This window comes from Sciurus carolinensis, chromosome 2 (genome assembly GCF_902686445.1).
Source record: "Sciurus carolinensis chromosome 2, mSciCar1.2, whole genome shotgun sequence".
Lineage (NCBI taxonomy): Eukaryota > Metazoa > Chordata > Mammalia > Rodentia > Sciuridae > Sciurus > Sciurus carolinensis.
Genome location: NC_062214.1, coordinates 42530206 through 42546276, shown reverse-complemented (window position 1 = coordinate 42546276; position 16071 = coordinate 42530206). Strand labels below are relative to the sequence as shown.

Sequence of the window (16071 nt, the reverse complement as noted above, 5' to 3'; positions counted from 1 at the left end):
GGTTGAGCTCAGTTCTGATCCTCGTCTGGTAATTTTGGGGCCTTGGCTAAAGACTCAGTGTTTTCTACAGGGCAGAGGCACAAAAGGGTATTTCAAGTAGAAACATTTCTATCCTGGGATCATTGGCCAGGGAAAAATCATGTGACTGAGCCTGAATGAAGGGGCAAGGAGTCTGCTGTGTCTCCAGTGGGAAGTACTGCAAAGTGGTATTGGATAGAGCATTTGAGGAATGAGGAATAGTCTAGATAGGACTGTGTCTTTGCAAGTCTGTCTTAAACATCTGACTGTATTCTCTCAGACTGTCTTGTGTTCTTACTTCACCTGATGCTTTAATATAGCTTTATGCATTTATATATACTTGTTGGATAAATAGCAGTAAAGTAATATTCTTAAGGTGCAGTCACATTCTTCCAGCCTTCCTCTCTTCCCTGCTTCTACTCTAGTTATGCAGTGAAGTTGTATAGAGCATTAATTGTATTATATAGACAGATATTAGATAATATAGAGCATTAATTTGCCTTTATCCATATAGTACATACTACTAGAGAAATTGGACCAGGACATTGTTTCCTATGCATTATTCCCTTGATTTTACTATGTCTCCTACTCCTCCTTCTCCTCTTTCCTCCTCCTGTCTTTGAATAGCCATTGACTGATTGGAAAATTAATTCTGTTTGTCTTAAGGAAAGGTATCTTATCTGAATATGTGAACCTATGTCATGTAGCACAGGGCCCTATGTTTTTAAAAAGTTGAATTTTCCTGTTTTGCTCCTCTGTTGACCTGTGTTCCCTTTCTCAGGTCTCCCCCAACCCCAGTTTTTGATAGGACATTTCCTCAGGGAGTGCTTTGCTCACTAAAAGAGGAATATCCCATGTGACTGACTGTAGGTCCTGCTGGGCATCAAGAGGCCCACCTGGGTCAGGTTGGCCTCTTAAGACCTTTGACACCGAGGAACTGGGCCTTAGCCTGCTTCCAAAGGTTGGAGAGCAGCATACAGCCCTTCTTTTAACATGTTTGTTCCACTGTACCCACAGACAGGGGTGGAGCCGAGAACTGGCTGGCATCAGGTTTTCCCATATGAAGTTGTATAGAGTTTCCTGTACCCATTGTCTTTGTTAGGACTGGGGTTACATAGCTCGGTGATAGAGCACTTGCTTAGCGTGCCCTGGGCCATGGATTTGATCCCCACCCCTGCAGAAACAACAACATGGTCATTGCTACCTTGGATGGTTTTAGATGTTTGAAATAAGATGTGAAACAGAAATGTGATGGTGATAATGACGTTGGAAGGGAAGTTGAAATTATCCTAATTTGCAAGTAATAAAGATCTTCATAAGAAATGAGACCTATGTGTGATCTGTCTGAATCTATGCAACAACTTGATTGAGGTGATAAAAAAAGAAAATTTGAACCAGAAAAATAACTACCATGATCCAGATAAGAAAGATTAAGTATTATAGATAAAATGATAGTTATTCCAAGTTAACTTGGAATCTGCTGTTATTATTACAGTTAAGCTTTCAGTGGTTTATCCCCTTCTAACTTGACAAAAGTATTTTGAAAGTTTCATCAGAGGGGAAAAGGTAAGAGCAGTGAATAGATTTTTAAAAGTAGCATTTACAAGGCCTGTCTTGTCTGATGTGGGAACATTTCCCCAAATGTTGATTATAAGTAGGAAAATAGAATGGCCCAGAAATCAACTTTGTCACCCTTGAGAACATAAATGAGATGCATCAGATTTTAGTAGGAAAGAAAAATGTTCAGTGAATGATTTTGGGCACCATGGTCATGAAAACTTACTTTCTCCACTCTTCCCCCATCCCCAAGCATTTACCCTCTCTAAAACTAAAGTTTAGATGAAATAGACTTAATTTTAAAATAAATTAGTATTGATTTACCTAGATGGTGGAAGACAGTCCAAGGTTTTAATGAGAGGAAATCACCAAGGCAGGTGTAGGGGAACTTGACCATACAGATGACCAGGTGAGATTGTCAGGACCAACAGGAAAAGACAAAGTCATGAGGGAAATGGGCAACTGGTGTGGCACTGGAAAGGCAAGGCAAATTTCTTTTTTCTTCAGAGTCTACAAACATGGAGAAAGTACTTTTTCAATTTTCTGGATTTGCCCTGTGCATTCTCAACTGTTTTTTCATGGTTGATGGATATAGGCCATCCCCACCCCCCAAAACTCCTTGTAGGTCCTGAAGATTTCCCCTCCTGCGGTGCTTCTTAAACTTGATATGCAGACAAGTTTGGGGATCTTGTTAAGATAAAGATGTGATAAAACTGTGCTGGGGGAGTGCCTGGGTTGGGCCTTAGATGCTGCATTTTTTACCTGCTCCCAGATGTTTCTCACCCTAAGCCTACATTCAGGCTAGTGGGGACCTAGGAGACATTTTCATAAAACTAGCAGACAATTTTGAAAATTCAAATAAAATAAACTTTAAAATGATTACCAGAAGCAAAAAAATATGGCTGTGGTTAAAAAGGTTGTGGCATTGTGAATTCTGTGACCCTTTTGAAAAGCAATGTATCAAGAGCCTTGGAGGGGCTTGTAGTTTTCTTCTATTCCTGAGACTTTCCTCTGAGCAAAAAATGTAAGCTGTGGCAGACAGTTTGTGGTTAGTGGCCCTGACTGCCTGGGGACTCCGTGCATTCATTCTGCCCACCTAGACACAGAGCAGCCACCAACAGGGATAGGTGTGAATATTCCACAGTGACATGCAGAGAGTTAACAGCATGATTTTCAGTCAAAAAAAGTAGGATACCAGATTTTTTTAGACAATATAACAGTGGAAGACAAAGACATCAGATGAGTGATACTGATTAAAAAAAAACAAGGAAATATATAGTCTTCCCTCCATGTCTAGGGGGATTGATTCCAAGACTATCCCTGGTGTATTCCAGACTTTATGAATGTTCAAGACCTTTATATAAAATAGTTTAGAATTTGCATATAACCTACTCACATTGTCCCATATACTTTGTTTTTTTGGTGTAGGGCCTCACACATGCTAGGCAAGGGCTGTACCCCTGAACTACAACCCTCAGTTTTCTTCCACATACTTTTAAATCATTTCTAGATTACTTAAGTCTAATACAATGTAAATGCTATGTAAATAGTTGTTACTTTATTTTTTTAATATTGATAAGGAAAAAGTTTTGTACATATTTGGTGGAGATGCTGTTATATATATAAATAAATACATATTTTTTTTTGTTTTTTTTGGATCCACAATTGGTTGAATTCGTGAATGGGGAACCTGTGAGTTCTGACTTTCCACGTTAAGAAGTTCACTTGTCTTCTGATTTTTTTCTGCAATGTGGTATTATTACTCTTCAAAAGTCAGAATGTAGCCACTGGATCTTGTGGCTGTGACAGCGCCCCCTGGAGTTGAAAATACCTTTGTGGAAGGCCTTCGATAATTTCTGTGCAAGGCCACATGGGACAGGAATTCTAATGAGCTGTTGTAGTAGATAATTTCCTATTAAAATACTTATTTAATGACCTTTTGAAGTTATTTTAGGGGCATAAAATTGGGTCTTGATATATTATCTTAAATTCTCTGTTCATCATTGCAGAAAACACCCCCCAAAAAACAAAAAACACAACTCCAGCAATAATGTCACTTCCAGATGTTAAAACAATCCAGAGATACCTGGAGGTCAGAAGCAGGTGGAACTCCTTTTTCCTGCATTAAATTCCTAAGATGTAGTTTAGCATGTCAGGCTTCTGCCGTGGATTTTTCTTAGCAATTGTGGTGAAATGCAGAGAAGGACCTTGAGTAGGAGTCATAGAAGATAACCTAAGAGAGTGAAGGTCATTTATATCACTAAAGGCTGGGAGAGGTCACCCAGGATTGTCATTAAGAGAGCATGGCCTTAGTGATTGGGTCAAGAGCTCTAGCCATAGTGAGGAGACCCTCTTGTGATTTTCAGTCAGTGTAAGCTCAGGACAGGTGAAAGGAGGCATATATGAACTTGGAGGGGAAGAGTCATTAGCCAACATGTTTGGGTGGTAGGTCCTGAAATTCCAGGTACTGCCTAGGTGACAAGGGCATGTATTCAGTAGGCTATTTTCCATAGAATCAGAGCAGCGTATTAGGCTCCAGGGTGAGAATTCCAGTTCAGGCCATTTTTTGTGAAGACCCACTTTAGGTAGGTGATATGCTACAGAGTATTGGCCATTTGCATCATGACGTTCTTTTTCCAGGCTAGGAACTCTCTGTGTCTTTTTAATGTGCCTGAGATTCTGTTGCTTCAGGTAGAGGTCTTATGTTCTTTATGGGAAGGAACATTAAGAATTCTTGCTTTTCCTTTTCCTTTTCCTTTTTTTTTTTTTTTTTAATGTGTATGTGCACACATACATTTTGGATCAAACCCAGAGCTTTACACATATTATCTAGGCATGTCCTCTTATCACTGAATGAGGTCCGCAGCCTCTATTTTTTAAATTTTGATTCAGGATCTACTAAGTTGCACAGGCTGGTATTGAATTTGCAGTCCTCTTGCCTCAGCCTCTAAAAGCACCACCGTGTCTTGCAGAATTCTTGTTTTTGATGTTCTAAACTCAGCTTCTGCTGCTACCATGGACAAAGTAGCCCACATCCCACCTCCCTGGAATGGCAAGAATCTCCTTAGTTACCTGGCTTACACTAAGGATGTGACAGACTTTGAGTCCCTGAATGACAGAGGTTGAGTACCTCCTCATTGGAGGGTAGGGACGAAGGTGCTACTGCAGTACAAGGGACTTGGGCATGCATTTTGTGGAGGTTTCCACAACCAATCCATGTGGATAGTGATGGAGGTCAAGAATCATGTCTATTTACTATGTCCTTTAAATGGTCAAATGGTTAGACCCCATGCAACCATCATCAAACCAAAGCAGGCAAGAACATGTTTAGGAGTCACTTTTTTCAATTGAATGGTGTCCTTTTTTCGGTCTGTGATGTTATCTAAGAATGTCTGAGTTGAGTGGAGGTCTTTGCTGGCCGTGGGTTATGAGGTCAACATGGTGAATATATGAAGAGTGCTTTATCTGATTTTCTTGGGGCCAGACTGTCCTTGACCAGGTGACCCATTTGAATTTGCCTCATATGAACTCTTTCACAGTCTGCTTATTCCCCAACACAATTGCATTTTCCGCTCTTTGTATCTGAAGGGCTCCAGGGACATTTCTTAATTTTCTCATGACCATCATCCTCCTAATGGTACAGGAGGGGGACTCGCCCCCAGCAACTGCCAGGTGGTGGGGGCAAAAAGGGCAAGGTGAGCTGTTTGCATAATCTGTGTAGGATAGAGGTCCCAGGGTGTGCTCAGTGAAGTGTATACTTTTTCCGCCATAGTCAATTTGGGTTTTTCCTCCTACAAATATGTGAAAAACACCAAGGAAACATGGGACAGAAACATGTTGCTGCAAATGACAGAATTCCAGTTCAGGCCTTGCTCTGAGAAGACCCACTTCACAGGTGGGTGATGTGCTTCAGAGTATTGGCCATTTTGCATCATGTTGGCCTTTCTGTGGGCCAGGATCTCAGTCATTTGCGGGGATGTTCCTACCTTGTCCAGTGTTCCCTTACAGTTTTTTTCTTCGCTGTGAGCAGTGCTTTTGTGAAGAACTGTGACTGAGGGTTTGAGGAACATATCTATGAATTGTTGGTGCAGATTTTTACCAGAGGCTTATGGAATTGGTCTCCACTTCTTGCCATTACATCTTGTACATGGAGTTTATTGTATGAGAATTAATCTGATTCATATTGATCATTTGCAGCTGTGACTGTTGCAAGGCGAGCAGTCCTAAATGAGAAACAGGCTTCAGTGTTTTCATGCACTTAGACTTGTATTCCTCCCTTTGTTGATAAGGCTGTGGTCAGCTCCAATTGGCCTGCCCTTGACCTCCTTGCCCCATAGCTGAGACTGAGCTTCTGTCCATCCAGAGCCTCTCTGCACTCTGGAAACCATATGTGGCCAACCAAGGGGGACTATGGGCAGAACTCCTGGTGAGCTGATTGGCCCTGGGTGTTCAGAATATCAGGTAAGACAGGGTGAAGTGGCCTGGTGACGTGCTTCACGGATCAGGGAGATGAATGGGCATTGGGTTCTGGATTACTGGTGTGGAGCAGACTGGGAAGGGAGCTCCTCCCACCTATCTGGGAGACCTTTACTTGGGTAGGTAAGGGCTCCAGGGCCATGAGGTTTTAACAGTTTGCAGTAGAGAGTGAGGGTCTAGGGCTGTTCTATCCACTGTGAGCGCCATTAGTCACATGGGCCATTTAAATTATCATTTAAATCAACCAAAAGTAAATAAAATTAGGGATTCAGTTCCTTAGTTGCACTAGCCACATCCTAAGTGCTCAGTAGTCAGGTGTCGCCAGTGGCTACCCTTGTAGTGCAAAGAAAGGACATCTCCATCAGACAGAAATTCCTCTTAGACAGCCTTGCTCTGAACAGGAGCTATTTGGAGGGAGGTGGCCTCTTGGGTCACCTTCAGGTGGCCCTGTGAAGATAGACATGTCTTTGCAACCCTGTGTTGGAATCACAGCTTCCTCCCTGCTTGTTTCTGGCTGCCTTTTGTCCTCTGTATCACAGTGGGGTGCTATGAGTGAGGTCACAGTGCAAAACTAGCACTAGAGCTACTGGGATCAGAAACTAGTGTTGCTTCCTCAGTCTTACCTAGCACCTGGTAAGTGTGGGGCGCTTGCTGACAGGTGCCCCAAAAGAGACCTGGCAGGTGTGGAGGCAGACACAGGGCATGATTCTGCAGGCCTGAGTTGGAACTCTTCCAGAACGTCTGTTCTGATTTTCCTACAGGAGCAGATCGGGGCCATGTGACAGGTTTTTACCACTTGTCCATGGCTGTAATTTGACAGTGAACACCTGCCTTCCTAATCCTTGCTTCTTAAAATTTATTATTACATAAATGTTTCCAGCAAACAGAATTCTAAAAGTGTAGAAGCATGGAAGGTGAAAATTGAGTCTTTCCCACTCCACACCTATCACCACACTCTTCCCCAGGGCCCCTGGAGACTCTGCTCATCACATGCAACAGTGGTTTACACAGCTTAGAAACTGCTCTCTGCTTAACAGTGTATTGGTGACATCTTTCCACATTGCACTTGCAAAACTGCCACATTCAGCTGTATAACATTCCAAAGCATGAATGTATCGTAATTTATTTAAATGATGCTTAAGTAGTGTGCAGGCTTTTTTGGCTGCTAAAATTAATGCTGCAGTGATGTACATATATTGCTGTATGAGTGTCTCTATAAAGTAAATTCCTAGAAGTGTAATTGCTGAGTCAAAGGTGGGTACATTTTTAATTTAGGAAGATGGTACTGCATTGCTCTCCAAAAACATTTTGCAATTTATGGCGAGAGGCCTGAACGATTGTTTTCTGAGTTAATCACTGCTCACATGGTTCTGTTATGGCACTGTGGAAATGACAGTAAGTTCAGGGGAGAGCATCATAAACCCAGCATGGAGTGAGGGAAAACATGGGCCTATGAAACAATAAGTTTGAATTCTTTTTAATTGTTTATATAGGAGGGAATTGGCAGAATCCTAAAGAAGTGAAAATTCCCCAGGATTTAAGTGTCTTGCATTTGGGGCACCATCACTGACCTTAGTTGATTGCCCAGAACTTGTGCATAGTATGTTAGGAAAGCCCAGTTTCTTGAACAGGAAGCATATGTATATGGTTATGGTTTTTAAAAAATCTATTTTTATCCTTGGATTTAGTCTTTGCCCTTGTAATTATGTTGGATTACCTCTTGCTCTGAGCCCTGGGCTGCATTGATTGCTTACTAATCGGCATTTTGGTGTTACCAAGTACATTGGGATGGAGTACGTTGGGAGGTGTGCTCCATCCCTGCACCTGGAACTGAGTTCGAATCAGAATAGTATGGGCTTATGCCCTAAATGGGTGAGAGATTGAGACCTGTGAAGTACAGTATGCTTGTTCAGGGACTCCACAATTAGCATGAGCCCATGCTAATTGTGCTTTTAATTGGAGTTTGACTCACTCCATGTTGCTGTAGGAAGAGGCTGAGACCAGGTCACAGCTGGGGAGCCTACTGAAGACCTTTCCCTTCCTGCCTGATGGGAAAGGGGGGCCCCTAGGCACATGGTACTTCTCATAGACTGTGGATTGCCTTTTCATTGAGTGGCACCCCCCACTTTCCCATTCTGCTCACATTTACTTATTTTACTCTGGGGCCAGGAGAGCCCCACCACCCTTCAGGAGGGAGAAAGCGGCTGAAAGGAGTTCTCAGGCATCTACCAGGATGTCAGTGCTTATCCCAGCCCCTGGCACACACTGGTAAAAGTTTGTGAGCTGAGGAAAGGTGGAAAGTTAAGGGTGTTTCCCACATCCTGGAACCTGGCAGCTTCCTGTAGGGTGAGGGTGGTGGAATGGGGCCTGTGATCCCTTGTGTATAACCTACCTGGACCACCATTCAACTTTCATCAGATCAGATAGAAATACACAACAGGAAACATAATCCAAGTCTGGAGTTGAGTTCTATAACCTAATTGGGGCAGAGGTTAGAATGTATAGGGAGGAATTATCAAAGCTACCAGGAAAACTATTTCAGGTGTCCACAGCAGAACATAGTCCTTGCTTAAACTATTTGTTACAATGATGGTTACACACCTTCCTATTCCTCACCCACCACCACCATCCTTCTTGTATCCTGAGCTTGCTGTGTCCTAGGTCTGGTGCTGGTCACCACAGGGAGGGTGGTGTTTAGTTGGTATTTGTTGAGATGTGTGGCTTATGATGCTCCTTTCCCTGCATTTATCCCCCACAGTTATGTACAGTGGATTTATATTTTTTACCTGTTTTAAAGAATGCAAAGCAGAGCTCAGATTTTCCAGCAGTTGCACGACCAGCAGATGGCAGCACAGGGTCTTCCCAGACAGTCCCCCTGCACTGCCCTTCCCTGCAGCTGCTCTTTGCCCACTGCCATCCAGTAGTGATGCTTTTTCTTTTGACTTTAACTTAGTTTCTCAGGGTCTGAGTCTCTGAGGACAACTTTTGAGCCAATATTCACCTTCTGTGTTAAGTTCTTCAAACCCAAACTTTGCCTTTCTTCCTCTTTTTTTAAAAGGGGAACAAAAACATACCCTAGGGAAGTGAGTCAAGTATCAGTGAGAAGCTACTAGATGACATTCTTCCAGAAATCTAGTCACTTTAAGGCATGGCAATGCTGGGACTCTAGTCACTGCCTAGGCAACTGTAGTCACAAAGCCCAATATTGTAAACATCTTGTTTATTTCTGCAGGCATTAGATAAAATCTTGATTGTCATTGAAATTGTGTTCTCGTTCCACCGACCTTGCATGCCCAAGGAGGAATCTTGCCCAGAGGTCCTCCATTAGTTGTCTGTCTTTTAAAAATACTGTGATGTGTGAGGTTTTTTCCCAGGTATAAAATTGTTGTTTTGTTGAAATCTCTTGGGGGGTGGGGACAGAAGTATAAAAGGGAAAACAAAGTCATTCAGGCTATAGGACATTTTTAATTCCATTAGAACCATTTAATACACATCCTCTTAATTTGGGAACATTATTTTTTCCTCTAATCAAAGGAAAGGGCTCAATAAAAGGCTCCTGATAGGTTGCTCTTGACATTATTTGTGCTTAACTCCAGTGCACTTGAAATGCCAGATGTGATTGTCCTTAGCAGTAAGGTCAAGTATAGGCACTCTTCCTTTGCCTGCCTTCTGTCAGAGGGTTGAGCAGTGCCTGGCCTGAGCTGACTTTGAAGTCTGCCATTTGTGTGTGCTGCTGAGGGTGGACGAACATTGAGTGAGGGTGGGAGGAATCATAGTTTGTCTCCTGATGCATTTGTTAGCCCCTCATTTCTTCAAGGGCCTTGTAAGTATCACTTTCCCTAGGCTTCATGGCCACAATCCATAAACATGTGGATAGGGAGAGGTGATGTTGGTCTAAGTGCTCATTTCTAAAGATGGTATATCACATATGAGTTCAGGGCAGGATCCTGAGGGAGCTGGCTTCGCTGATTAAGAGGGCAACAGCTTTGAACTTGAGATTACGGATATAGGGAGCTTGTTTTCAGCCTCTAAGTCTTTGATTGTCAGTGCAGGTAATTGTATAGTGCTCGGTGCTGAGGAGGGACAGGGAGCCAGCCCCTTCCTGGGGTCCTGGGCCTTCACCTTCCTATAGCAGACCCAAGTTTGGCTAGGGTGATTGGGAATAGCTGGGCATGGAATCTGCTTGGGTTTGGGATGTGACTTCCATCCTGTGGGGGACACCATGCTGGGGACCTGCACTGCCCAAGTTGTCCCCTGTGCAAGACCCGGAGACAGCAGCTCTTGGACTTGCCTCAGTACATATGAGAGGCATTCAGAAGGGGTGTGAATCGTCCCTAAGAAAATAATTGTCTTTTCCATTAGATTCTTTTCCTAGCTCCCAAGATCATGCTCTGGGTTTAGTCCTACAATCAGGGTCTTTGAGTTGATACCTGTTTGGCTTCCTAAATACTTTTGGGTTTGGACCCATGTCTTGTGCTTTTACCTGCACTGTTTGCCTCCATCCTGGTCCATCTTGGCATACTGAAATCAAACTATAGACCTTGCTCCCTTGTAGGCATTTCTCTGCCTACAGGATAAACTCCAGATCCCTGGGACCTGTGAAGCCTTGAACCTACTCCAGCTTCACCTTCTTCTGCTTTCTCTGGGAATCCAACTATCCAGGCTCCTGCAAGTCTTGGTGCCTTCCTGGGCTGCTTCCATTCCTGTAGCAGTGCCTGACTCAGGCAGCTACCTTAAAGTGTTCCCTGATGTTTCTGCTCTAGGTGCTTCCCCCGGTCCCCATCATATTACTCTGTTGCATGACTGCCCTGTGTCGACTGCCTCTTCTAGATGAAGTCCTACCTTAAACTTGCCTTTTTGGGCATAGTATTTGCAGACTGCTAAGTACCAGTAGGTACAGTCTTTGTGTTTGGAGACTAGTTGCACTTGCCTTCTCTGGGCAGGGCAGCTGGGTTCCTGCAGCGACTGCTGGAGTTGAGCTGGAGCCTTTTGATTGGCCCAAACTGGGGCTGAGGTGCTAACCCCTCCTTTTAGCCACCAGCTGTCACCAGGCACCCGGAAGGCAGTTCCTAAAACAGTTTGATACCCTCCCCTTTGGCAAAGGAAGTTTCATGTGAACTGTTCAGAAACATTCCAGCAGTTGGACATTGGAGATTAGGGGTTTGGGGGCATCTGTTGATGTAGCACTGGACTGTCTAGTCTCAGGGATCCCCTTATGGTTGACATCTTCCTTTTATGGCTGAGGCCTGGCCTTTGGGTAGCCTGGTGATTATGCAGGCAAAATACCCCACAATTGGCAGTGAAAGGGAAAAAGATCCCTAAATGCCTCCTTGTAAGACAGATTTAATTTTAGGTGATAAAAGCCTTCCAGTGTGGTCACAGAAGTCAGTGCAGTTTTGAAGTTTGGGGCTTTGTACACATTATCTGAGCCACTGCAAGCTTCTTGGTGGAGAGTCCTGGAAGAATAAGACTTTGCTACCAGTTTAGCATCTTGAGTAAGGATAGTGGTGTGAGGTTGGAGCAAGAGGATCCCCAGTCTCTGCTGTTCTGTCCTACCCATATTCTTGGACAGACTTGGCCTTGGAGGGCATCATTCCCAAGCCTCACCTTTGCATGACTTCTCCATTCCTTTGTTGAGAGCAGGCAGAGGGCAGGGGTCTCTGTTTTGAAGGGGATCAAGGTCTGGGATTCTCCCTGGGGACCTTGAAGGCTGATGCTGTGAATTTATTTTTCAGTGCTTTAACATTGTCTCAAGCATGTTGCAATTTACCATCTACAGCTACACTGTTAGGAAGAAATGATTATTACTCCTACTTTATAGAGAGAGAAAGGCAAAGGGCGATTAAGCCCCTTGTCCAGAGAACATAGGAGGGAAGGAGTTGAGTTAAAGTTCCAGCCCAGGCCACCTGGCTACAGAGCAGAGGTGGCCTGCAGACTGAACCTGACCCACAGATGTATTTGTTCAGCCACATGGTGGCTTTATTCACTTGTTTATTTTTTATTGAGTTAGTTGTGAGCTCTAGAGTTTAGGAGGTACACATGAATATCTCATTTCTAGTCTCTTGGACAGCTCTGAGGGTTCTGGTCCAGATTCCCCCTTGGGAGTTATCACCCAGAGATGAGGTAACACACTAGGACCACCCAGCTGAGGGGAAGCTTATGCCCTGGGACCAGGTCTGTGTGGTCATTTGTCATAGCACCTGTCTTGTCCCTGAAGGACCTGGCTCTCAGGCTCTTGCTGTGTCCCCCACTAAGCAGGGTTCTGGTGATACCATCACAGCAAGAAAAACCTGCATCTCCTTCACTCTTCTGCTCTCTCCTCCTTCTCCTCCTGTAGGCCTCCTGTCCTATCCTTCCTTGGACTTTGAGATCCACCAAAAAGGGCCAAGCACTGGTGTAGCATCTGCCCTTCAGGGAGCTGACCTTCTAAAATTCTCCGGTCCTATGTCTTTTTGAACCCTGTGACTTAACATTTCTTTGGCATATATTTTAGATTTGTTTTAGTGCCTTAAAATTTCACAATACCTCTGGGCATGGTGGCACACACCTGTAATCCCAGAGGCTCAGGAGACTGAGGCAGGAGAATCACAAGTTCAAGGCCAGCCTCAGCAACCTAACAAGGCCCTAAGCATCTCAGGGAGATCCTATCTCTGAATAAAATACAGAAAGGGGAGCTAAGGATGGGGCTCAGTGGTTAAGCACCCCTGGGTTCAATCCCTAGTACCAAAGAAAAAAGAAAAGTTCACAATACCAAGGATTAACAAGTCTTCAAGTATTTGTTGGAGGCATGAGTGAGGTGTTGGGCATGTTAGGCTGCTGTGGGTATGATGCTCGTTGTTCACTGATAGGCTCAGAAGTTCTGATTCCTGCTTCTAAGTGCTTTTCTTTTTTCTTTCAGTTTTACTGCCCCTGATTTGGGGAGAATAGAGATGGTGGAGTTCTTACCTAAAATATTTAATGAAAAAAGTTTCATGAAGTTAATGGCTCTCTAAAAAGAACTTAAAAGGAACTTTTTGTATAAGCATGGAGAAGACTGAAAGTTTCTATGGGTGGGAGCAGAAGAGAGTGTTCAGTTTTGCTCTACATAGCTTTGGATTGTTTTACTTGTTATAAGTTGTTTATATTTTTAAATTAAAATGTCTAACAAACTTTAATAAAATTATACTAGAAAGTTTTAATAAAGATTCATTAGAATACCACTGAAAGAAGATCCTAGGAAACACTGTAAGACCAGGGGAAGGATCTGGCTGGGGTGAAGCCTGTGCAGGAAAACAATGTTCACTAGCAAGGCCTCCTCCATTGGTGTTATCCAGATGTTCCCCTCATGGAGTGCATTCGGGCCGTAGGGCCTGGCAGAGTGTTTTCAAGTGGAATTTAAGAGAGGCCAGAGTCCTCAGTCACCTGGGGGCCTTTTCAGGGACAGGGTCTGCCAAGATTCTGGCAAGGGTCATTTTAGAGGTCCCTTGGACTGGAAAGGAGTAGAGTCTAGGAGAAATAAAGTGTAGTGTGAGCTGCAGGCATATGCCACTTATGTAACTGAAATGCTCCTTATTAGCTACTTAACATAGGCCAAGTAGAATGAGTTTTAATGACATATTTAGTTCAGTTTGTCCAAAATGTTAATTTAACAAGTAATTGATATATAAGATTATTACATATATTTTACATTTTTTTAAATCCCAAGTCTTTGAAATCCCATATATACTTCCAACTTGTAGTACATTTCAAGTCTCCCAAGCCATATTGCAAGTGCTCATTAGCCACGTGTGACTGGACCTTTCTGAATCAGAAAAGGAAATGTCTCTGCAGCTATCAACTGGACATAGGCTTATATGGCCGTCCTGCCTCTTCAGCGACTCCATGTGTCTTTGAATAGGTGGTCTTCCCCTCCTGGACAGTGGTGGCAGTGAACATGCATCTAGAGGCTGAGGGGGGAAGCAAGAAACCATAAGCCAAAATGGTTCCAGTGGGGTTGAGTCCTGAGGGTGAGCTCACAATGGGGTCTTGATGTATTTAATTTTTTGACTTGTCTATACTTAGAATTTTGTCTTGTGTGCATAAGTTTATAATTAAAATTATTTTATATATACATATATATCCCAGTGTAAAGAAAGAAGGGGGCATACCCTCCCATACCTATTTTTGTGGCACTTAAAAGCTCTTAGGCCTTTAATGTCAACCAGGTTATTTTTAATCTCCCAAGCTTCACCAGGGTAAGAAGTTATAAAATAAAAGGTGTTCATAGCAACCAACTTTCCCACATCCCACATTCCCCTTATTAAGGTATCATGCTAAGTGCTTTAACTTGTAATGAAAATATTGTGACTGGTAAGTAAAAATATTGTGACAAGTCAGAAAATTTGAGGTTGCTATAGAAACCTTCCCCATTTGTTGTCCTGGTAAGGTGGGCTTAGCTAAAGGTGCTGCTGCAGCCTGCTCTCTTTTTGTTGTTTCATTTTGTTTTAGCTCATTTTCAACCCTCTGTTTTAGCCATGGTGCAGATTTGGGGCTCAGCAGAAGGAATTGCCTGGGCATTTCAGGCAAGGCGCCTCAGTTTACCCTTTCTTGCCTCTAGGCTGCATGTGAAATGTGATGAGAACACACTGTAAATGCGGGGCAGGAGGGTTGTGAGGAGTTTCTCATTAGTGATAACTGGTTGTTGGCGAATGGTTCTGTGTCCTTTAGGTAGTCACTCAGGAACCCGCGAGTGGACAGCCCGTTCTGGAAGAACCCAGCCCAGTTTGCCCTCTCCCCAAACCTGTCACTGATAAAACTTCATTCAGGGAGTGTTGAAAATACAGTGTTTGACCCTGGCACATGGGAAGCAGCCGTCATCTTCCATCCTTCTTCGTGGCTTGGGGTGTGCCATTCTGGGTGTCTGTGTGGTCAATGATAAGTTCCCTGGGCTGTCAAGGTCTATAAGAATACAGGGACATGTCAATCAAGGGGAGATCTTCTGAATTTGTACAGAGTGAGAACGGTGTTTGCTAGAAAAAAAAGATGAATGGGGGGTAAAAAGCCTTTGGGGAAAGTACAACTTGCTTAATTCTGCATCTTGATATAAGGGAGGGATGTTACTCCCGCCCAGGCTGGGACTTTCTCTTGGCAAATTAGAAGGGCAGTGCAGGGGTTGATTATTTGTTAATTTTCAGTGCCCCAAAGGAGCACAAGGCCACCAGCCTGCTGACCCTCGGCAGAGGGACAGAATTCTTGTCACTGACCAAATCTTTCTCCTTCTGTTGGGCTTTATTATGGTGTCTGTCATTTGGGATGTGAATGTAATCCTCTACTCCTTCCCATTCCAGGGCCCCTGGATTCCAACAGCCCTCTGTACCTGCCTTACAAGACACTGGTCTCTACAGTCGGAAGCATGGTATTCAATGAGGGTGAGGCCCAGCAGCTCATTGAGATCCTGTCTGAAAAGACTGGCATCATTCAGGACACCTGGCATAAGGTGAGCCCATTCAGAGGCCATTGTGGTGGGCTGGGGCTAGTGGTCCCTCCCCACTCTCCCTCTCAGGGATCAATGAGCTATAGTGGTTGCCTGGTCCTAGACACTCCCATCCCCAGGAGATGCTCGTCAACCATACTTGCTTGCCAAACTGCAGGGAGAATGCTCCTAAAACAGTCTTCACTTCTTCCTGGCAGGACCTAGCCACTTCTGCCCATGCACAAGCTGCATGAATCACCCTGCAAATGCTTTGGCTTCTGCCGCAGCCTTGCCACCAAGATGGGAAGGCTCTTAAGGGTCATAGTCAGACCTCTGCAATACAGGGAGTCCTGGGGAATAGAACCCAGGAGTTGGGGCCTTATTGATCTGTGGCCAGAGCTCAGGGTGTGGGAAGGAAGGTGTAGGAACACAGTGTGTGAGAGAACCCGATGGTGAGCCCTGAAGTGCTTCTCTGATGTCCCTCGTGTTGTTAGCAAGTTCAGAGGCTAGTTCGCACCCTTTGGTGCCTCTGCCTCAGGAATGTTGAGTTTATGTATTCCTTTTGTAGCCAGTCTGGATTCATGGTAACT

General features: G+C 44.0%; 1 protein-coding gene across 8 annotated transcripts in view; it reads left to right on the top strand.

Annotated features, from left to right (window-relative positions):
- Window positions 1-16071, top strand: part of Rrbp1 (ribosome binding protein 1) — a 69922-nt gene that overhangs the window by 25865 nt on the left and 27986 nt on the right. For all 8 annotated transcript variants that reach the window (XM_047539151.1, XM_047539150.1, XM_047539152.1 and 5 more), the window contains exon 3: window positions 15357-15505. In XM_047539151.1, the coding sequence (XP_047395107.1) occupies window positions 15357-15505 (149 nt within the window). The remainder of the gene's footprint in view (window positions 1-15356; window positions 15506-16071) is intronic.